The sequence below is a fragment of the Betta splendens genome, chromosome 10 (assembly GCF_900634795.4).
Source record: "Betta splendens chromosome 10, fBetSpl5.4, whole genome shotgun sequence".
NCBI classification, from domain to species: Eukaryota; Metazoa; Chordata; class Actinopteri; order Anabantiformes; family Osphronemidae; genus Betta; species Betta splendens.
Window position 1 is genome coordinate 11,273,036 of NC_040890.2, and position 21,247 is coordinate 11,294,282.

The following is a 21,247-nucleotide window of genomic DNA, read 5'->3' on the forward strand; positions in this document are numbered from 1 at the left end:
AACAGAAATTTATGTACTACTAATATTTAAATGTAATGTTTGTGTAGTAATGAGTAGATGAGTAGGCACCTTGTAAGTGGACTATATTTAGCTTCCCATTAAAGCATGGCAGCTTTGCAATTGCTTCTGTTTCTACTTTTCTTTGTCTGTTAAAAAAAAATCAGCGAGAGACAGAACAAATTTACCACCATATTACATGTGGTGCATTATCAGAAAGTATGAATAAAGCAATATAATACCTAGAATCAGATTTAGCACCCAGCAAAAGAGATGGTTGCACAGATCTGACAGCCAGCACCTATGATGGTTTTGTGGACATTTACTTGACAGTGACTAGCAGATGTCCCTCATTCAGAGACTCTGGGACTCTTTAACTTACCTCATTCAAACTGACTGAACCTTTTTGGACTGTGGGATGAAGTTGGAGTACCTGGAGAGAATCCAATCAGAGATGGGGAGAATGTGCAAACTGCACTCAGAAAGGCACCTGGATGATCAGGGATTAAATCCTTCCTTAATCCAGGTCCTTCTTGCTGCGAGGCAACAGAGATATATTAATACTATATTCAGTCTGTCAAATACTGTACATATACAACTTCCCTCCTTATCATATCTCAACAAATATATCCTACAAAAGAATAAACATGATCTGTGACTAATGAATCTGGTTCTTCTTCCACCATCTACAAATTTATCCGAGGTCAGCTCAGTTCGTTGAGTCAGCGTACACTAAATACAAATCCCACGATTCAATTTTGCACACGCCCACTCATTGCCGACGAGTTTAGCTTCCGTCCAATCGGTAGTTAGATGTTTATGATTGACACATCAGACAAACGATGCCATTGGTTTCTATGTGGTTTCCAGGAAGTGAACGCCGCAATTCTAATCACCTCCCACATGTGAGCCCCGTCGATGGCACCACGCGCGCCGTGTGGAGGAGAGAGAACCGGTTTGGAAGCCAACGTCATTCCTCGGACCACCGACTCGATTTAGCCTAGCGGGAAGAGAGCGGAGTGGAGCGGCGTTGTCCGAGGCAGGTACCACGTCGACTCCATTTATGTCTTTATGTACTCGGTGTATAAAAAGCTAGACGTTGGTTTTTATATGGTTTCCAGGGGAACTAGGGGAAAGTAGGTCGTATTAGATAAGAACAGGGTGGACGCTAGGGCCTGGCAGAGTGTAGGCCTGCTATTCTCCCCGCACTGTACTGACAGACCCATCCTGGTTAAGGTCTTTCCCTCGCGGCCAGTCCTGCTCCCAGTACTGGTCAGGTGCCTTAACGGACACCGCGGCACTAGTTTGGGGAGGTACTTAACCTAGCTCGTTTAGACTCATATTTTTGTCTGCCTGTTAAAACTGTGATTGCCGGTCAAACTAGTGAGTGGCCGGTTTACGGCATATGCTTTACCCTTCCTTTTTCACGTCTTTTCAGGCGCTGAAGCGATTACAGCAGAAAGATGGCGGACGACCCGAGCGCTGCAGACAGGAACGTGGAGATATGGAAAATAAAGAAACTGATTAAGAGTTTGGAGGCTGCCCGCGGGTAAGGGGTGCCTATCAATATTCTGATACAGTGATTGGACTGTTAAGATCCGGTTTGTGGTGATAGTATGAATGTGTACCTCCGCAACAGCTGGAAATCGGATAAGCTCGGCCGAATTTGGGAGTGGTTAGCTTAGCATTGCTAACTTAGCTTACCGTTAGTACTAGCATGCTAATGGCTAAGCGGTAACTGTTGTCGCAATATTAGAATGGTTCCGTTTCTAATTTATACGGGTGTTATTTACGCTTATATGTTACGGGTGGCGCTGTAAAGAGTATTGCCTCCATTTATACAAAGGCTTAAACATAATGCGAGGGATTTTGCTAGTGAAACTTGCTAATAGACGTCATCCCCGGGAAGAGGCCGCCATGGGTGCCTTTAACAAGAAAGCACGTTGATGAGAAAGCAAGGCCGGCTAGCGTACTGTTGCACTTCCACATGACCAGATACACGCATTTCAACCTTAACCCTAAATTCTCTTGCTTTCGTGTAAATCCTTAGGAACGTGTTTCCACGGCCATGGCACAGAAGCTTTTCAGCCTAACATTCACGCTTTACTAGCTAGAAAAGTGTCAGATGAGGCTCATTCCAAAAGCAGCTGTTTGCCTGTAGGGACATCGGCCTTCTTGTATTAAAAACACGACAACTGAAATATAGCTGGTGCTGCACTCGCCTTTAGCTTGCTCTGCGTCAGTTTGCTTTGTAGTGTTGCGCAGGATGTGCTTTTCTGTGCTACACTGCCAGCCATGTCACATACAGTTGACCATTTGCCCTATATTCAACCAGCTGCTGCTACTTTCCTCTGTCTGAATGTGTGCACATTAACTGACACTGCTATTGTCTTTTGACTGTGAATAAAGAGCAGAGATTATATACTTTTACTAAATACTGTAATACTGTTACTAAAATGCAACTTTGCCCCTCAGCTCCCTTTACAATTCATCACTAATTACTTGTTTAGGCTTAAAAGTCATAATCCAATGACTTGTGTCATTATGTCATAGATATAAATTATTCTGTTAAGGTTTCCAGCCTTTTAACCTAGAGTACTGGTTTATATTGTAGTGCATGTAGTAGCACTACATTTAATAACAGTTTGCGGGTTTGTATGTGTTTAACATTATAAATATGTAAGATACACTATTTCACTTGGATTGTGTCCTTATGTTTTATGTAATCACCAAAGCAAATTCCTACTATTGTAAGATGTTCACTGTTCATGTGCAATAAATGTTTTTCTGATTCTAAAATATTTTCTTCCTTAGTAATGGCACCAGTATGATCTCGCTGATCATTCCTCCCAAGGACCAGATATCTAGAGTGGCCAAGATGCTGGCTGATGAGTTTGGCACCGCTTCCAATATCAAAAGTCGAGTCAACAGGCTCTCTGTACTTGGGGCCATCACCTCTGTACAGCAAAGACTAAAACTATACAACAAGGGTACGAATTTTCAGTTTAATTTCAATTTAAAACTTAATTACAAAGGATCTACCTATATAGCCTTTGTGACGGGCAGATTCTGGGTGAACAATCTATAGCTGTAAGTTTATGAGCCATCTTAAAAGTCTGTTACTATTGTTGTAGCTTGTGTGTGTGTGATTGAGTTGTTAATTGGCTGTAGTACTTTACATGTAGTAGCTTGCATTCAGACAAGACTTGGGGCCTAGAAGTTTGTTTGTCACTGTGGCACACAGTAGGTCACAGATTTGTGTCTTTTCAACTACAGACATGGTGACTCAGGAAAAGAAAACTCTAAATACTTCACTTACTACTGATGGACACACTGTGTGAAAATACATTCTTGTTTCTAACATCTATTTTTTTTTTTTTTTTTTTGTCATTCTGATTAGTGCCACCCAATGGTTTGGTTGTGTACTGTGGCACCATTGTTACAGAGGAAGGGAAAGAGAAGAAAGTCAACATTGACTTTGAGCCTTTTAAGCCAATCAACACCTCTCTGTACCTCTGCGACAACAAGTTCCATACTGAGGTGAGTGCTTCCTTTTTGTTTGCATACAGCCATAATTATTTATAGAAAATGTTCATGAAACCTGAAATGACCTCGTATTTTTACTACATTTGATTTTTATTACATTCACCTCATCCGTTTAATTATTTTCTCTAACACAGGCATTGACAGCCCTGCTTTCTGATGACAGTAAGTTTGGCTTTATAGTGATTGATGGTAGTGGGGCACTGTTTGGCACACTGCAGGGCAACACCAGGGAGGTGCTGCACAAGTTCACTGTGGACCTACCCAAAAAGCACGGTACTGATGCACAATGCTTGGAAATTTTGGTTATTAGTTTTGCTTGGTACAAAAACCTAAAGATTAATCCTGTGTTTCAGGCAGAGGAGGGCAGTCTGCCTTACGTTTTGCTCGTTTGAGAATGGAAAAGAGGCACAACTATGTGAGAAAAGTGGCAGAAACAGCTGTCCAGCTCTTTGTATCGAATGACAAAGTTAATGTGGCAGGAATGGTCTTGGCTGGTTCTGCTGACTTCAAGACTGAGCTTAGCCAGTCTGACATGTTTGACCCAGTAAGTCTGTGCATGTATTTTGACTATAATGATTAAGTTATAGGGAAATATGCCAATTAAAGACACAGTATAATTGTGTATCTTAATTCCTAAATGTAGGATATGTAAAATTGTTTGTTTGTGACACAAACACCTTGTGCGTATTGTGCAAACATCTTGTTTTTGCCCTAAGCAACCAGTGGCAGGCTTAGCACTGTTAAATATGACTCTTTCACTTCCCTGCCAATGTTTTAGTTTATTGTTTCCTACATTACTGAACCCGTTTAAGTCTCAAACCTGCATGTTGCTCTGGTGCGTGTAAACCGTATGCATGTGTTGTTGTTTTTTTCTACAGAGGTTACAGGCTAAGGTTTTGAAGCTAGTGGACATCTCTTATGGAGGAGAGAATGGTTTCAACCAGGCCATTGAGTTGTCAGCCGAAGTTCTTTCTAATGTCAAGTTTATCCAGGAAAAGAAGCTCATTGGTAAGCCATGATGCTGTTACAGGTGTTTTAGGTTTCAATGCCTTGTTTCTCACCCTAATTTTTTTTTTTTTTTTTTGTCTTTCATAGGGCGGTACTTTGATGAGATCAGTCAGGACACAGGGAAGTACTGTTTTGGTGTGGAGGACACACTCAAAGCCTTGGAAATGGGAGCAGTGGAGATCCTTATAGTCTATGAGAACCTGGACACTATGCGTTACATTCTACGTGTGCATGGGGCAGAGAGCAACGGAGCAGAGAATGGTAAACTAACCACATATGTATCATTAGTGACAAACAAGTCATAAATTATAGGGTGCTATAGTCTAAATGTGTCTTTGTTTTTCAGATGAGAAGACTTTGTACTTAACGCCAGAGCAGGAGAAAGACAAATCTCACTTCACAGACAAGGAGGTAAGGGCAGCAATTAAAACAGAATTAGGTTAGACCCTTTCATGCATCTTACACGTCATGCTGTGTGTTTCTGATTGTCTTTTAGACGGGGCAGGAACATGAGCTTATTGAGAGCATGCCACTGTTGGAGTGGTTCGCCAACAATTACAAGAAATTCGGAGCCACGTTGGAGATAGTCACAGACAAGAGCCAGGAGGGATCCCAGTTTGTCAAGGGCTTTGGAGGCATTGGGGGTGAGCACAGCATTGTTACAGCAAAGTAAATTACATAGTACTTGTGTGCAGTGCAAGAGATGAATAGAGGATACGTATACCGACTGTCCTTTACCTGCTGCCTTTGTGCTGCAGCTTGGTTAGTATATGTATTTCTATTTCAGCTGAAGGGGTCAAGTTCAAGCCTTCATATATACATTGTTAAAGCTGGGTGCATTAGACAATTGCTCCCCTTGTTCCCTCCTCATTTTATTTTGCAGAAAATATGCAACCCCATAAACCATACACAGACTCATATACCACTTAATTGTATGCTTACATGAGCCACAATTAAGGTATTAAAAGCAGGGCTATGTTTGTACAACAGTGGCTCGTACTAAAAATGATTGCTAACATATCTACTGAACTGTAGACTAACTCGTACACAGTAGTTAGTCATCAGGGCTGTGCAGAAGAAGTAAAGTCATCTGTTAGAATATACCACATTGTGTTATCCTACTACAGCAGGGTAATACAATACTCTTCCTGATAACAGCAGGGACAGAATGTTCTGTTCTCTTCCTTTTCTGATTCATTTTCCTCTTGTCTTTTGCCCACACTCAAGGATACACATGGTAGATTGGAGCCATCAAAGAAACACATTTGCAGCAGCCTGAACTCTGTAGTGTCCCCGTGTCTATTCAAGTCTCATGATGCTACTTTTGAATCAGTTTAAACGTGGTCTTAATTTTATATTCCTAATTCTTATTCTTCCCAACAGTGCCTTAGTAAACTGTGGAACATGATGGAAGTACTTCAACATGTATACTTATTAAGATACCAGGATGTTTGCCCTCATGGCTAATGGGGATTAGTGTATTCAAATACAAATCGGTACTTTAATGGTGCCATAGTCTGACAAAACAAGAATGACAATGTGATAACCCACCATGTTACCCTTTTTTTTTTAATCCATCATCTTTTGTTCCATAGGGATCTTGCGGTACAGGGTGGATTTCCAGGGCATGGAGTACCTTGGAGAGGACAATGAGTTCTTTGATTTGGATGACTACTAGGTAGTCAGGGACTGATATTGGGAGAAAAAATGAAAAGCAAAGGAATGAACAGAAAAAATTAGGAAAGAAAAATGCCACCTCTCTTGCAGCAAGTGAGAGGCTCAACTGTGTTGACCATATACATATATATATGACAGTCACACCTTCCAATTTACCTGTCGCATACACAAACTTGCACATACATTTAATCTCTACACATGACAAAATACATCACACAGGCTGAAGAGGAGTGAGATTTTCTTTCATCCAGAGAGGGAGAAAGCCCTTCCTGAATAAATCCCTGCCTTAGAGTGCTGGTTCCTTCCCCTAGTTGGATTGGACTCGACTCATTTTTTTTTCCTCCTCCCCTCCATTTTGAATGAACACAACAGCAAGTTCCCAGATTCGTCGCTGCCCCTAACCTGGTCTGAAGATAAACTTTGGGCTAAATTCCTTACACATAGAAAATATATTTTCCTTTCTTGCCTTATCATGACCTTACCCTCTCTCTCTTCTCCTTCTATGCTTCTTTTTTTTTTTTTTCATTTAATTTTTTTTACTGGTAACTGCTGCTGCTGTTGTATTTTATGAGAGTGGGGGATTTTTTTTACCTGGGTTTCTGTAGAGAAAGGGGGACAAAGTATTAAATTTGAAATGCTGAAAACCATTGCTACCTCCTCATCTGCTGTGGTCTCAATCCTGTCATGTGTCTGTCTTCATTGAAAGGCCTTCCTGAAATCAAATGGTTATGCATGATTAGTGTACAAACCTGATTTTAAAAGATTCATCATTCTACACCTCATCTGGAACCAACTGAAGTTGGTGGAAGCAATAATACATCTTTGATATATGTACTTATTAGTTCTTACGTGTAACAGTTGTTTAAGTTTAAAATAATTTAGGCCCAGTTAACAAATTTCACATAACATGGTTTTTGTTAACCTTTGAAATCTTAATGTAATTAGACCTTAATACAAAACCTATGCTTTTTTGATAAGTTGTGAGTGATTGTTACTATGGGGAATAGTTGTCTTCTCTACAGCAAGAAAATGGTTCAGAATGGAACATTTAAGAGATTTGTGCTTTGTGAAAGTGGCATTATTGAATTCAAACTGCTAATGAAATAAGAAACATCCAGCGTTACAGAATCATTTGCAAAATTTACATTAAGTACCATTAATCAATTATTCTTGGAGTTTACCAAGGTAATCTGTACATTTATCAAATTAAATTTATGATTCTGAACTTTTGAAATTGAAAATGCTCAATCATACTTTCATGCCTGTGGGCTGAAAGGTAAACAAAGATACTTATAGTTGCTGAAGAACCCAATTTGATTAGTGGTCCGGGCAACTTTGATGAATAAACAGTTGAATGGTTTTAAATCGGTTTGTTTTAGAACGTTTTATAGGTGTTCTATAACTCAACTCTTTTATGTAGAATACCATGCTTTTTTTACCATACTGTCGCGAAGTAATATTGATACAACCCCTAAATCTTTATTTAAGATACTGTTTTATCGAGCTAAATGTATTACTACCATTGCCTTTAATCACACATAATATTAAAATGGCCAACATCCTGCAGCATCTCGTACAAAGCTATGCGGGTGATTGATTTTGCCTAAGTGTATCCCTCTTCAGGATAGCAACAGCATCTTCATCCATTTGCCCTTTTGTTTGGGGGAGTCACCGGGGAAAGCCTTGGTAGCACGGTAGGCCAATCAATAAAAACTTAGGCTACATGGCCACTCCCCTTTTCACTATTCCCGTCCAATCATCTTTTGCTATTCTGTACATGGGGCGTTTCTGTCTCTCACCCACCCTTTTGATACTGCCCTACCAAAGCTGTGTGGCGGATCAAAGTGAATGACGTCTCTGCATTTGCGGGCCGCCGACGCAGGGCTGGGTTTCCATTTTCAGAGCGAGTTTCGGGGGGGATCGTCAACATGGAACCGGAGATGGAGGACAAAACGCTAGAGATGATGGTGAGAATAGTTTCTTTATGTCATTCTGAACAACCGAAATGTTACATATCTTTCTTAAATTGGGGAAAACGCCGAGGCTCGATTCGACGACCGGAATGAGCTGAAGCGGCTTGTCGGGAGAGGTGGAGGAGAAAGGAGGGCGGACCAGTTATCAGAGGGAGGGCCTGGAATTATCGATACATTTTTCTAAGAAAATTCAGCATATTTGTCGGTTTTGTGAACTAGACTTTAACAACAACATTTGGCAAGTGTGAAACACATGTTGTTTTAGATAATATTGGTAAACAGCCGGCGAATTTAAAGGTCTGTGTACAGTCGTCGGCCGAAGACAGCCGAGGATCGTCGGGGTAGCGTTCACTGCGGTGACGCTGCGCCACTAGCTGGGCCTTGTCTTATAGTTAGCCATCCGAGCTAATGCTGGCTAGAAGGCGATGAACCACGTACATTTACGGGTAACGTTATAATATTTACTTTACGTTAAGACGGTACACATAGTTATAAATGCTTGTAACAGCCATATTGTTTATACCACAGAGTGGAATAAAGTTAAAGTCGCAACAACCTGCTTCTCCTCTGTAAATATTTTCAAAGTGCGTAGAAGGAAGTGTATTGGTTTTTCATTCACGTAAGTTAGCTTTACCACGATTAGCAAAGTAGCAATTAGCTTAATGGCTAGCATGCTAAAACTGCTAGGTGAGTTTGACAGCCATTTCTATACCCAAAAAGTACATGTGTTGTAACAGTAGAGGTCAATTTATAACCAATAACAAACTGTCATTAGATCATCGTTATCTCCTATATACGGTCCGATTTGATCAACCAGCAACACGGTTGTCGAGGGAAAATAGCTTTGTTTTTTGTAGGCTGGCTAGCTAAGCTATTTTAGCTTTCTATTACTAACATTACCATTCGTGGGTCAACGTTATCGCGATAAATGCCATGAGCACATATTTGTTTTGTCGCTCACTTCGACCAAGATATCTGGTAGCTTTTATTAAGTGTATTTGAAGTACAGTTCAAAAGTACTTTATCCAGTAAACCTTTTTATTGTCCCATGCTTCTAAGAATAGCAACTCAAATGTTTCCTGAAGCTTTAGATCGTCAAATAGACCAAATGGACTAGATGAGTCCAGAAGGACTCAAACCTGACTACAGTTTGACCCAAGGCGCTAATAAATGTTGAACTAGTAAAGTACACGGTCACTAGATTACCCTCACTAGACCTCAGTAAGTGGTTTTAAAAGTTGATCTTCTATACAAATCTGTCTCTCCCTATATATTTAAATATGTCATATATAAAATCATTGACGAATAAAAGCGGTATCTTTCTCAATCTAAAGATTCCTTTGGTCATTAGGTTGAAAATGTGCAATAGTGTGCAGACAATTAAAAAGCCAGTTTTTTATGAATGTTTTATTTATTGTATGAAAAGCTATTGGACTAACAAAAAATAAAATCCTAGGCAACAGTAATACTTGTTTAGATTTTATTGACTGAAATCCAAAAAGCCACTGACAATCTTTTAATTTTGCCTGGGTTGTGTCTGTGTATTTCATTTAGTTTTGGTTTTTGTCCGTGTTATTCACTAACCACTCATAAGAGTGGGGATGGCAGAACAGTGGGTGGGTTTTCTGTCAGAACAACAGAGACAAAAATTAACATTTAATCCCATTGACCCTCCCGCTCCTCTACCTATCTCCACCCAGTTCATGTCTAATAATGCTTCTGTGTGTTTATCAGTCTGTATCTTATGTGTGAAGGTGTGTGTGTTCCTGCGCTCACTGTGCCAATGTGTGTGTAGCTCTAATACTGGTTTTTCCCCTCACTATCCCCCACCTCCTTTCCTTTTCTTCTCTTTTCACCTTTTGATAATTACACACTCACCCACTCTAAATTTCAAACCAAACCCTGTTTTATTATACATAATTTTTCTTTACAAACATCTGTTCACACTCCACTTGTCCCTTTCCTCACCTCACTACCATCCATCTGTCCATTCATTGATCTATTCATTCACTCAACGCCTTTGGTTTCCTCCCCTCAACTTTCATTAATCCTACCACCTCTTTTCCTTTACTTCCCATCTCTGATCTTTCGCTCCTTCCTTTCTCTTCCTCCCTCACCCTGTCCACTTCGTTCTCCTCCTCCCTTCCTCCCTTCCTCTCTCTCTTCCACACAGTGCTCTGTGCCTCGCTCTCTCTGGCTGGGCTGCTCCTCGGTGGCTGAGAGTTTGTGTGCACTCAGGTGCCTGCAGAGCATCCCCTCCACCCGGGCTCACAACCAGGTTCTGCCTCTCTCCTCTTTATTCTGCTGCTCCTCCTCCTTTCCCCTCACTTCCTCCCTCACCATATCCTCACCCCTCATTTCTTTCACCCTCTCCACATGACTTCTCATGCCACCCCAGTGCAGAAAGCACTGTCTGACCCCCCCCCCCCCCCCCCCCCCCCCACCCTTCTACCTACTCACTTTCATTGTCCTTTCCTTCCTGTTGGAAGCATACAGCTCCAAGGTTCTTCTCTGGTGTGCCCCAACTCCCTCTGCTTGGTACAGAATTTTAGCTTTACAAACAATAATTGGCTTCTTTGTAATTATGTCCAATCACAGTTCTTGCATCAAAATTAGGCTTAAATGTTTGAATTGTAAAACGGTGATTTTGCTCTGTAATGATAACTGGAATGTTTTCTAATGGATTAGTTTTAATTATAGACCTTTTTTATTTGGTCTGAGTGAAGGATGGATGCATAGGGCTCCAGAGAATAAACCTGCACTGAGGAGTAACATTTTCTCCCCTTCTACCTGGAGGTGTGAGGACTGAGGTGGGGGGGGGGTCTTCCTTCAGGCTCCGAGAGGCAAAATGCTTGCTTGCTTGCCTGCCTGCTTGCCTGCCTGGCCAAATGCTGTCTGTCTGTCCTTTTCTTTCTTTTTTTTTGGAACGTCTGCGCTGCATGACCATCAATGCCAACAAGCCCATTTTGGCTTCTTGTTGTGTCTGCTTCAGTCTAAAAACTTAACCTGTTTTTTATACTTTGTCTGAATGGTTGGCTTGGAGGAGGCCACTGATAATGATCATTGGTTATATTCTAGCACATGCACCTACATCAATAAGATAAATAGGAATAATAATTAAAAAAAAACTGGAATCGATTTCAGTTAATTCAAAATTCTTTTCAGTATAATATTATTTGATGTATTAGTTACTATTACTATTTTTAACATTGACCACTTGCTGAGACACAAACACAAACTTTGCAACCTCTAGCGAAATACCAACAGATGGTCTGTTGCAATACATTTCTAGTGTTTTTTTTTTTGTTTTTTTTTTTCATGTAGCAACACTGACCCTCTCTCTATCACTCTCAAACACATGCAGTAACATTGACTCTCTCACAGGTGTGTCCCATTTCATTTAATTGCTTAGTGAGCACAACTGGGAAATTTCTTACTGAATCTGTCCAGTATGTTGCTTGGATCGGACAAGCTTGTGTTCTTCCAAAGTTTGAAGTGTGTGCTATAGATTTTACACTTCAGGTGTACAGTGTCATTAATAAATACATCATAATTTTAATATCATGACATGCTCATCTTTAAATCACTTAACAACAGCCATATAAGCTGACAGTAAGCACTTCATGGTAAAACCAGATCTGCGTTTCATGCATGAACGCGTACAGTTTACACTACTGCTTCTTCATTGCATATAAAGTTTCAGATTGTTTACTAAATGAATCACTAAATTAGCAGATGATATAAACTAGTTTTTAAGGATTGGTATAAGGGTTAGCCACTCATTCTGGCACTGTCAACATGCGATTTGATGCAACTCTGTAATTAAAGTGATTTAAGTGTCTCTAGCTGTTTTGTAATGCATTGTAAGACTAGTCATGCTAGAAAAGGGTGGGATCAGCGTACCTCCTAGTTTATTTCTATCCTGCATAAGTTTAAATACCACTATCTGTCTTAGGTTTCGTTACAGTCATGCCTGAGTTTCTGCCAGTGACATACCCAAGATGCTGCAGTTTAATTTCCTGTCCAGACCACTTAGTCCACATCACAGACAAGAAAGCAGATACTCCTTTTGTTGCAGTGCCCTTTTTCACGTCGTGTGTATGCAGGAGTGTCTCTGTGTGCACGCCTCAGAAGTCATGATGGTAACCCTTCCATGGCTGTGTTTGTGGTAGTCCTGTGTCCAGCGCTATACACACTGCTGCCCTGGCTCTCACTGTTGCTTTAAACCAGATTTAAAGATGGTGGATGCATTAAATTACAATCTCTGCCATCTATGTGTTTGTTTGTTTTTGCTGTAGAACACATCAGGGATGGAGTCACAGAACCTTGTGGATGATTTGTCGCCAAAGAAAAACACAGTTCTCAAGGTTTGTTTATGTGCACCTGTAAGCCTAGTTTGTGTTGTGTATTGTGTATTCACTATCTTTGAGAAAATGTCTTCGATACAAAAGCTAAGTTTTTATGGTAAAAGTAAGTTCATTTAAATTTTGGGCATTGAAGTGCTACCACAAAGAAATGTATGAGTAGTTTACTTTTATGAACATTTTTTAATGTAAATGTTGTTGATATGAATGTTAGTTTCCAGAATCATAAGTAAAAATTGAATTTCAGAAGTGTTTCAGATTTGTATTATGTTCTCTTCATGCCAGCATTCAAATAATAACTTCACGTGTGATGAAATTACTTTGTCTGACCAAACATGTACCTCCTGATTATTATAGCTTAGTAACGGCCCAGTTGTGGGGTCCCGCAAGCGTCCGTCAGAGGGAAACTATGAGAAGGAGAAGGAACACTGCATTGCTCTGTTTGACCAGTGGTCTGAGGCCGACCAAGTTGAGTTTGTTGAGCGCCTGATCTCCCGTATGTGCCACTACCAGCACGGCCACATCAACTCCTACCTCAAACCCATGCTGCAGAGGGATTTCATCACTGCGCTGCCAGGTACGAATGCTGCATTAATGTGACTGCAACAGCATCATCTTAAGACAAGACTCCACATATTCATTTTCACCCACTTTTAACCAAAGTGCCAAACTAAATGAAACTATTAATTTTACAGCAAACCTGCAGTCAGCCCTGTTTCTTGTTTCTCTCTAGCCCAAGGCTTGGATCACATAGCAGAGAACATCCTTTCTTTCCTGGATGCACGCTCTCTGTGTGCAGCGGAGCTGGTGTGCAAGGAGTGGCAGAGGGTAATCTCTGAGGGTATGCTGTGGAAGAAGCTAATCGAACGTATGGTCCGTACTGACCCACTCTGGAAAGGCTTGTCTGAGAGACACCAGTGGTGAGACTAATTGCATTCAAAAGTGGTTATCCTGCTTTTATTCTACACATTAAAGAAACGGCTTATTGGGTATAAAAGAGGCTTAGGAAGAAAGAAGCAAAGGAACTTGGTTTGTGTTGAGTGTCTTTTTGAAAAACTGCACAAAACTGATTAAAACGTCTTGCAGGGAGAAATATTTGTTCAAGAACCGTACGGCAGAAGTCCCCCCCAACTCCTACTATCACTCCCTTTATCCCAAGATCATCCAAGACATAGAGGTAAGGCACAGCTAATAAATGTTATCTGCTGAACATTGAGGTTGAATTTGGTGGTACTGTGGTATTTTAGCTTTTATTACTATATTAAATTTGTGTTTCCTGTTTTGGCTCAAAACATTACATCCCATGATTTTGTTTCTTCTTCTTTTCTCCAGACTATTGAGGCTAACTGGAGATGCGGTAGACACAACTTGCAGAGGATTCAGTGTCGTTCAGAAAACAGTAAAGGGGTTTACTGTCTGCAGTACGACGATGACAAGATCATCAGTGGCCTTAGAGACAATTCCATAAAGGTATGTAAGAGACTCTTAGGTTTATTACAGTCTATAAGAGTAGGTATCCTTTTCACCTCTTTATCTAATTTTTGTGGTTCACAGATACTACAGGAGAGTAGGAGTTTGTCTTCATTATCAAAGTAGTTGTTGAAGGAACAGAGATCAGACTGCTCCTTTTACCAAAAAAAACTCCAGGCCTCAGATCACAGCTATAAGCATGTGTTTTTGGTAGAAATATGACAAACGTTGCTTACACCATTAACTGCCACTCCTGTGTTGTTTTTTGTTTACCAGTTATTCAAGCTTCATTAAGACAGAGTGCTCCCACATTTTTTTAACTTTTTCCAGTGACATGTTAAAACGCAGTTGTTTTTCATACATTTACATTAACTAGTATATTATTATCCTAATATCATAGACTGCTATATTGCTACACTTCCATATATTTCCTGGGGTTTAATGTTGAGAGGTACAACTTGTTTCCTGCTAATGAGGCAGTGACATCATACTGTAGCCATCTGCCTTAAAAGTACAAACTGACATGTAAAGATAAGTAACACTGATCCCTTCTGTGTGTTTAAGCACCAGCGGTAGAAAGAGCCAAAGTGTTGGCCGTGAGAGGCACATGCTCTGTGTGTGGTGCTTTTCTTCCAACCTGCTTGTGTTTTGTTGAATTGAATCTTCTCCAGCGCAGTGTGGGTTATCATTTCATTGTGCAACGTTGAGCTAAACCAGCAAACACTGAGACCGAACACAAGTGTATTATAGGATAACAGGGCTCAGCTCCAGACCCATTGTGTGTTCCACTTATCTTTCTGGCCAAGGAGAAGAGATGATGAGGAGAGGAATGGGGGGGTGGGGGTAGAAGAGAAGATTTGTCTTCTTATTGTTCTGGAGTGATGCATACCCAGGGAGGAGCTGAATGTGTACCCACGACACAGTCGTGGGGAAATGGGGCATGAAAAGTGCATAAAAACGTCTGAGAATAGGCTTGTTGTAGCATGACCCAAATCTGTGTTTTATAACCCACCTATGTCTTCTTAAAATCTCCTTCTTGCTCCTATGTATGCCTCACTTTTTTTTTCTTTTTCCATATAGATCTGGGATAAGCAGTCTCTGGAGTGTCTGAAAATACTGACTGGTCACACAGGCTCAGTGTTGTGTCTGCAGTATGATGAGAGGGTCATTGTCACCGGGTCTTCTGACTCAACCGTCAGGTATGATGCACTGTAATTTGGTGTCGGAACCAAAGCTGTGGCATTGTGAAGTTTGTTACTCGAGCAGCTAGAGCCTGAGCGGCTATACATTTCTAACTGTAGACCAGTTAGGGCTGGAGCCCTAATTGCGTTAATTGAACTTGAAGTGTGCCTAATCCTATACTCGTTTGGCAGATGCCAGCTTGTACAAGCGCTAATGTTAAGTGTAGCCATCCCTAACTAATCCTAAAAGTGTCAGTATCATGTCCTATCACTGTAAACATGATATGCTGTCTGTTTACTAATATATTATTAAATAAACTAAATACATTTCCATGTTAAATAAAACATACAGTACTGAAATGTCCTGTTTCATAAAAGCCACATTTGCCGTGTTTACCAGGGGCAGTGGGAAATGTTTTATGGCAGATAGTTTGAAACCTGGCCGGTGTGTGCCTGCTTGGCTACTGCAAACAGAAGCTCAACATTAATTCTCTTATTACTTCACACTTCAGACGTACTTACTGGGTGGTTTCCAAGGAAAATGTGACTTCACTTCCTTAGCAACAGCTTGACGGGCACTTTGTTTGTGGCTTTGGTTGTCAGCTTTTCCAGTGTGTTCTGCTTTTGCGCCTTCATGGCCAGTGATGCTGTTCAGAGGTTCCTTGTTCCTGCATGTGCACACGTGATCTTTGACCTTCTTTCGTTGTTACGTTAATGGACATAATCTTCTCTCCTTTCTCCATTGTTACTTTACTTTTCTTGACTCCTACTTCATATCTTATTAAACTCCCCTCTCTGTTCCTTCCTGCTACCATTTTCCACTATTCTCATCCATGCGTGTTTTATGTCTCCAACTGTGCCCTCTGTTCCTGTTTTTTTCTTCCTACCATACTCCATCTTGTTTTTTCTCCCTTTCACCTTTGCCTTTTATCAATCAACAATTCTTCCTACGTCTTTTCATGTATCCTTCCTTCTCTCCTGACCTGCTCCTCCTCTTTCCAGGGTGTGGGAGGTAACGACAGGCGAGGTACTGAACACACTGATCCATCACAACGAGGCAGTTCTTCACCTGCGCTTTGCCAATGGTCTGATGGTCACCTGCTCAAAGGACCGTTCAATTGCAGTGTGGGACATGGCCTCACCCACTGACATCAGTCTACGTCGCGTCCTGGTGGGGCACCGGGCAGCTGTCAATGTGGTCGACTTTGACGACAAATACATTGTGTCCGCTTCAGGGGACCGAACCATCAAGGTAACAAGAATTTAAGTAGAAAAAAGTATCTGCTCAAGCCTCAAACACACATCTGATTAAATACTGTTCATTGTTTGTCTAATGTGTCTGTGTTTGTCTCATCAGGTATGGAGCACCAGCACCTGCGAGTTTGTTCGCACTCTAAATGGTCACAAGCGGGGTATTGCTTGTCTACAGTATAGAGATCGACTTGTGGTCAGTGGCTCATCTGACAACACAATCCGGTACGTGTGAGCAGAAACCATAATGAATCCATGTATTGTTGTTCATGAAAAAAAAAAAAAAATAATAATTTACTGGAGGTTGGAAGTGTATTGATGTAATGTAATCTGACCTTTTTAATTAAGGAATAACATTTAATATTTCTGTGCTCCATTTATTTTTATGTTTGTTTACTAATTTGTGTTTCTGCAGGTTATGGGACATAGAATGTGGGGCATGTTTGCGAGTGCTGGAAGGTCATGAGGAGTTGGTGCGCTGCATTCGCTTCGACAACAAGAGGATTGTCAGCGGTGCCTACGATGGGTGAGTATTGCAAACACGCACAGCTTTGTTCACAGAGACTTGATTTGTTTGGACATTCTGACATCTCGTGTTTCTCTCTGCAGTAAGATAAAGGTGTGGGACCTGCAGGCAGCCCTGGATCCTCGAGCCCCAGCCAGCACATTATGTCTGCGCACTCTAGTGGTAAGTTCAAAGTTTTTATGTGCTGCCTGTGTCTTAAACCAGTTTTCCCCCAAAAACTGTTAAGTTAACTGTTTAAGATCCATATATTGTTTGGAATTTTACGTTTTCTTTTCTTTTACTATTTCAAACCTATTGTATATGTTCTTTTCACCTATAAAACATTGTTTTAATTTTTGACTTGTCGCTGTGTCACAAACACTCATCTTCTATATGTGTACTTCTTTCTTTTAGGAGCATTCTGGCCGTGTGTTCCGTCTCCAGTTTGACGAGTTCCAGATCATCAGCAGTTCTCATGATGACACTATTCTCATCTGGGACTTCCTGAATGTCTCAACCAATGGCCAGTCAGAGGGACGGTCTCCTTCCCGCACCTACACTTATATTTCTAGATAGCAGGTAGGAAGCTCTGCTGATAAGACCTCTATGATAATATGATTGTGTAAAAGTGAGTAGATCAGAGAATCATTTTAAAGGTTTTTCTAATGAGACCAGCGTGTGATTGGACGCTCTGTTGTCTTCCCCAGGTGGCGCCATCAACTGAACCCTTCTTTGGAGGACGCCATGGCTAATGGGTGCATTCATCATCGAAGGGGGCCCATCTCTTCCCTTTTTCTTCTCGTCATCTCTCTGTCCACCTCCCACCCTGTCCTTACCACCTTCCTGCCTGTTCTGACAGATTCTTAGGCTTGTGCCCATTAACCACCTGAACCATGACATACACACACAGATGCATATACACATAGAAATGAGGATGCCCTACTACACAACAAATGCAACTTCTGCTACTAATTTATGTTTTGTAAAGTACACTAATGACAGTATTAACTTAGACCTTATGTAAATCACAAGCTCCCTTTTGCCCCATTAATACAAACTTAAAGCAGCTTCTGCTTCTCAGTTTTCAGCCCTTGCCAGAATGGGATCCTATGGATGTGGAATTGCTCATAGATATATATATACATATCTATATATCTATCTATATTTTAATTACGCAAATACCAACAGTGGCACAGTTGGACAGAGGATGACCGGAGCTGTCATGCGGGAGATAGAGACTCTTTACTCAGCTCTGGAAAGGAGGGAAGGATGGGATGTAGAGGGAGTGAAGGAGGGAGAACTGTGTCAGGGTTGACTTCCCTGCTCCCTCTCACTCCCTCTCAACCCTCCCTGTCTCTCAACACCCACCCACCCCTTGTTCTCTCCCCTCTGACCCCCTCCCAGAGATGCACACTTGCCTGGAATATGGGGCGCACACACAAGTTTGTGGGAGTGTGTGTGTTTGTGTATGTGGACTTGTGAAATGGCAAAACTGAAGCGTCAGACAGAAATGCATGAGAGGTTGCCTTGGATACGGCGTCCTGGTACACCTCTGCTTTTTTTCTCTTTAACTCTTACTTTCTTACTGTTTTTTTTTTTTTTAATTTTATTTTATTACTGTTATTTTCTAATTTTATTTGAGTATTTTGGTTCTTAGTACAAAAATCATACTAAGTGTAGTCCTCTTTCTCTCTGTGTCTTTTTTTTTCTTTCTTCTAACTTTGAGCCTCTCATCTGTCCCCTTCACTCCATCTTTCTCTCCCCATCATCTATGTGCTTGCTTTGGTTATGAGAGAAGCTGGAAGTCAAGAGCTCAAATTTAGCTGTAAACTGAGTTGTCTTGTCAAAAATTGTGTTGTATATTAAAAATGATTTTTTAAAGAACAAAATGACCTTATTGTGAATAAAGTACTTGACAGTGGTGGAGTGTTGAGCAACCTGTAACATGAGTGAGTGTCTAATTGTCTGTGTGTTCTTGTCTGTGTGTGTGTGTGTGTGTATGTGGGGGTGAATATGTGTTGCGCTACTTTGATATCTGACATGTAGATACAAGACTCCTTTGGGCTTTAGTTGGTTTCTTTTGTGTGGGGCTTTCGCTGTTTACTCAATTGATCTGATCAAAGGTTCTGAGGTAATTTTTTTTTGTAGACTTCAAGCCTTTTCAAGATTTGAGTAACTTATTTGCAGTTTTGTTTTGCTTTTTGAACTGTTGTTTATCTGTTGTATGCTCACATGTCATTTTAATAGGATCCAGATTTGAAACTACTAGAACATTTTTTTCATAACCAGACAAACCTGGAGAAGGCAGGTGACCTGCTTTAGTGTGAAGGTGGCTCTTACAGTGCTTATAGCAAAACTATGGGTTAATACATACAGTATAAACCTATGGGCTCATGACATCAAGGTTCAGAAACCTGGACTGTGATGTGGATTCAGTGACGCATTCTGCTGTGGTAACTGTTGGTGGTGAGAACATGCTGCCTGAAAACCAGTTATTAACATGGATGACAGTGTTTATGTAGATGATGTTTAGTTTGTGGGCTAAGGTCAAAATCCAATTCGTACACCTGGCATGGCAAAATCAATATAAACTTATTTTTAAATGGTTCTTCACACAATGTTAAAATGATGGGATAGAATGATGCTATAGAACACTCAATCCTCAGGCTCAATTAATTTGGACTAGGAATGAAGTTTTTTGGTTTTAAGTTACAATATTTAAGCCATGTCTTTCAGTTATAAGCATTTAGTATATTATGTATTATAAACCTTCTCCATCTATTGTAAAAATCGAATCTAATTTGACTTGTATTGCGTGATGACCTTGCCAGGCTGCGGCCACTAGGTGGGAGTAGAAACTCAGTTATGTCCTGCAGAGTGAGCTGTTTATGGGAGTTGGGCTTAAACGCTGTGGTCGCAGAGTTTGGAGTGTAAACAACCTGTTATGTGTGATCATATGCTCAATCCTAGCATAGCTGGGATAAAAGAATATGTGTGTGAAATGCTGAAAGTGGTGCATTCATAGCAAAGCAGTGGTGAGTTGTCTGGTTATTGTCCAGCGTGTATTCCCCACTAGAAGGAGGGGAGTTGGCCGCCTCACTGGGTTGCTTTTCTACATTTCTGGGTTCACTTTTAGTGTAGGAGCATGTTTCAGATTCTGGGAACAAGTTATGTGGGATGGATTTGAGCTTGGTGGAGCACCATTAGTATATGATGTGTGTATGTGTTGGATATGGGTGTGTGTGCTTCCTTTGGGTCTGTGGGATTTTGGCCCATAATTCCTGCAGCTCTCAGGTCACCGCTTCGTTCTCACGCACATATTTGGCATTCCTTCCTCGACATGATTACCATACACCTTCCTCTCTGGGTTTGGCTATGCAGAATATTTCCATCATTCCTGAGTGGAGCTGAAGCAATGTTCCAGAAATGAACAACTCACCCCACCAGCACCGCTGCCACCCCCAGCTCGCTCTTCTTTATCCCACACCCCGTTTCCCTCCCTCTCCCCCCACTGTCTCCTCCTTATAGCACCCCCTCCAGCACGGATTCCTGCTGCCTTGCAATAGGAATCCTGTGGTACAACCCTTTTTCCCCCTGAGTCAGCTGTTTGTGTCTGCCGGCATGATTGGGTCATTTGGCAGCGACATGTCTTCAGTGACCTCCTGCTAGGATCGGGAAGGAAGGGGAGGGATGGGGGATAGATGAGAACAGAAGCAGCTATGAAACTGTCTCACCATGTCTCGCTGCACGTCCCCTCCCTCCTAAATAAGCGCTGCCGTTTATTTGTGCCAAAACTTTATAATGCGAGTTAAAACTTTGCACAATCGTGCACAATACTCTTGTTTGTGCAATATCAAAGTGTTCCTGTCCGAGTGAGGCTGATCCATATTAGGTTTGATTTGTTATGCAGTTCAATCCAAACTGAGGAGAAGCATTAAAACTTGACAGTCTGTTCTGCTGTAGCCTTTAAATGCTGCGCCTCTATTAAAAAAAACACTGATCAAAGAGTCTTTGTATGAAAGGCTGTATGATGAATTGCTCTTGGAAACGCAGAATTTCATAACTTCATAGTGACTCTCATACCTCCTTGGAGGAATAGAGTGAAATTCTTGCCACTGCATGATAGTCTGCCGTTGGCCCTCGATATTTGCCCAGAGCTCATTTTCAAAGATGTTCTCTAATAGCTGAAGCCATGGCTGCTACTAAGTAGTGATTCATCTGTTAATTATAAAAAGCATTGTTGGCGTTTGTGCCTATAATATACACTAAAGGAAG

At 41.1% G+C, this 21,247-nt stretch overlaps 2 protein-coding genes across 5 annotated transcripts; both read left to right on the forward strand.

The window, feature by feature from the left end:
- The first annotated feature begins 887 nt into the window (after nucleotides 1-887).
- Nucleotides 888-6,875, forward strand: etf1a (eukaryotic translation termination factor 1a). 2 transcript variants are annotated; one of them, XM_029166056.2, is made up of 11 exons: nucleotides 888-1,040; nucleotides 1,436-1,546; nucleotides 2,812-2,987; nucleotides 3,398-3,537; nucleotides 3,678-3,816; nucleotides 3,897-4,087; nucleotides 4,422-4,551; nucleotides 4,639-4,812; nucleotides 4,898-4,962; nucleotides 5,048-5,195; nucleotides 6,147-6,875. In XM_029166056.2, exons 2-11 carry the CDS (start codon nucleotides 1,461-1,463, stop codon nucleotides 6,227-6,229), a joined length of 1,332 nt encoding a protein of 443 aa, XP_029021889.1. In that variant the 5' UTR covers nucleotides 888-1,040; nucleotides 1,436-1,460; the 3' UTR covers nucleotides 6,230-6,875. The 2 variants fall into 2 exon arrangements, with proteins under 2 accessions (XP_029021889.1, XP_029021891.1); XM_029166058.3 differs by lacking the exon at nucleotides 888-1,040 and adding an exon at nucleotides 1,155-1,310.
- A 1,164-nt stretch (nucleotides 6,876-8,039) lies between these two features.
- fbxw11a (F-box and WD repeat domain containing 11a) lies at nucleotides 8,040-18,893 on the forward strand. Of its 3 annotated transcripts, XM_029166053.2 has the most exons (14): nucleotides 8,050-8,195; nucleotides 10,375-10,479; nucleotides 12,500-12,568; nucleotides 12,923-13,142; nucleotides 13,299-13,485; nucleotides 13,652-13,742; nucleotides 13,898-14,035; nucleotides 15,116-15,234; nucleotides 16,219-16,468; nucleotides 16,574-16,692; nucleotides 16,883-16,993; nucleotides 17,077-17,155; nucleotides 17,387-17,551; nucleotides 17,680-18,893. In XM_029166053.2, exons 1-13 carry the CDS (start codon nucleotides 8,157-8,159, stop codon nucleotides 17,546-17,548), a joined length of 1,689 nt encoding a protein of 562 aa, XP_029021886.1. In that variant the 5' UTR covers nucleotides 8,050-8,156; the 3' UTR covers nucleotides 17,549-17,551; nucleotides 17,680-18,893. The 3 variants fall into 3 exon arrangements, with proteins under 3 accessions (XP_029021887.1, XP_029021886.1, XP_029021888.1); XM_029166054.2 differs by lacking the exon at nucleotides 10,375-10,479 and having other exon boundaries at nucleotides 8,040-8,195; XM_029166055.3 differs by lacking the exons at nucleotides 8,050-8,195; nucleotides 10,375-10,479 and adding an exon at nucleotides 8,395-8,647.
- The last annotated feature ends 2,354 nt before the right edge of the window (nucleotides 18,894-21,247 follow it).

What these genes read in the sequence shown, in the direction of transcription:
- etf1a (XM_029166056.2), top strand. Translation starts at nt 1,461, where the DNA reads ATGGCGGACGACCCGAGCGCTGCAGACAGGAACGTGGAGATATGGAAA. An exon ending in ACTAAAACTATACAACAAGG is followed by an intron (nt 2,988 to 3,397) that starts GTACGAATTTTC and finishes CATTCTGATTAG; the next exon opens with TGCCACCCAATGGTTTGGTT. An exon ending in ACAACAAGTTCCATACTGAG is followed by an intron (nt 3,538 to 3,677) that starts GTGAGTGCTTCC and finishes TCTCTAACACAG; the next exon opens with GCATTGACAGCCCTGCTTTC.
- fbxw11a (XM_029166053.2), top strand. Translation starts at nt 8,157, where the DNA reads ATGGAACCGGAGATGGAGGACAAAACGCTAGAGATGATG. An exon ending in CCACCCGGGCTCACAACCAG is followed by an intron (nt 10,480 to 12,499) that starts GTTCTGCCTCTC and finishes TTTTTGCTGTAG; the next exon opens with AACACATCAGGGATGGAGTC. An exon ending in TATGTCTGCGCACTCTAGTG is followed by an intron (nt 17,156 to 17,386) that starts GTAAGTTCAAAG and finishes TCTTTCTTTTAG; the next exon opens with GAGCATTCTGGCCGTGTGTT.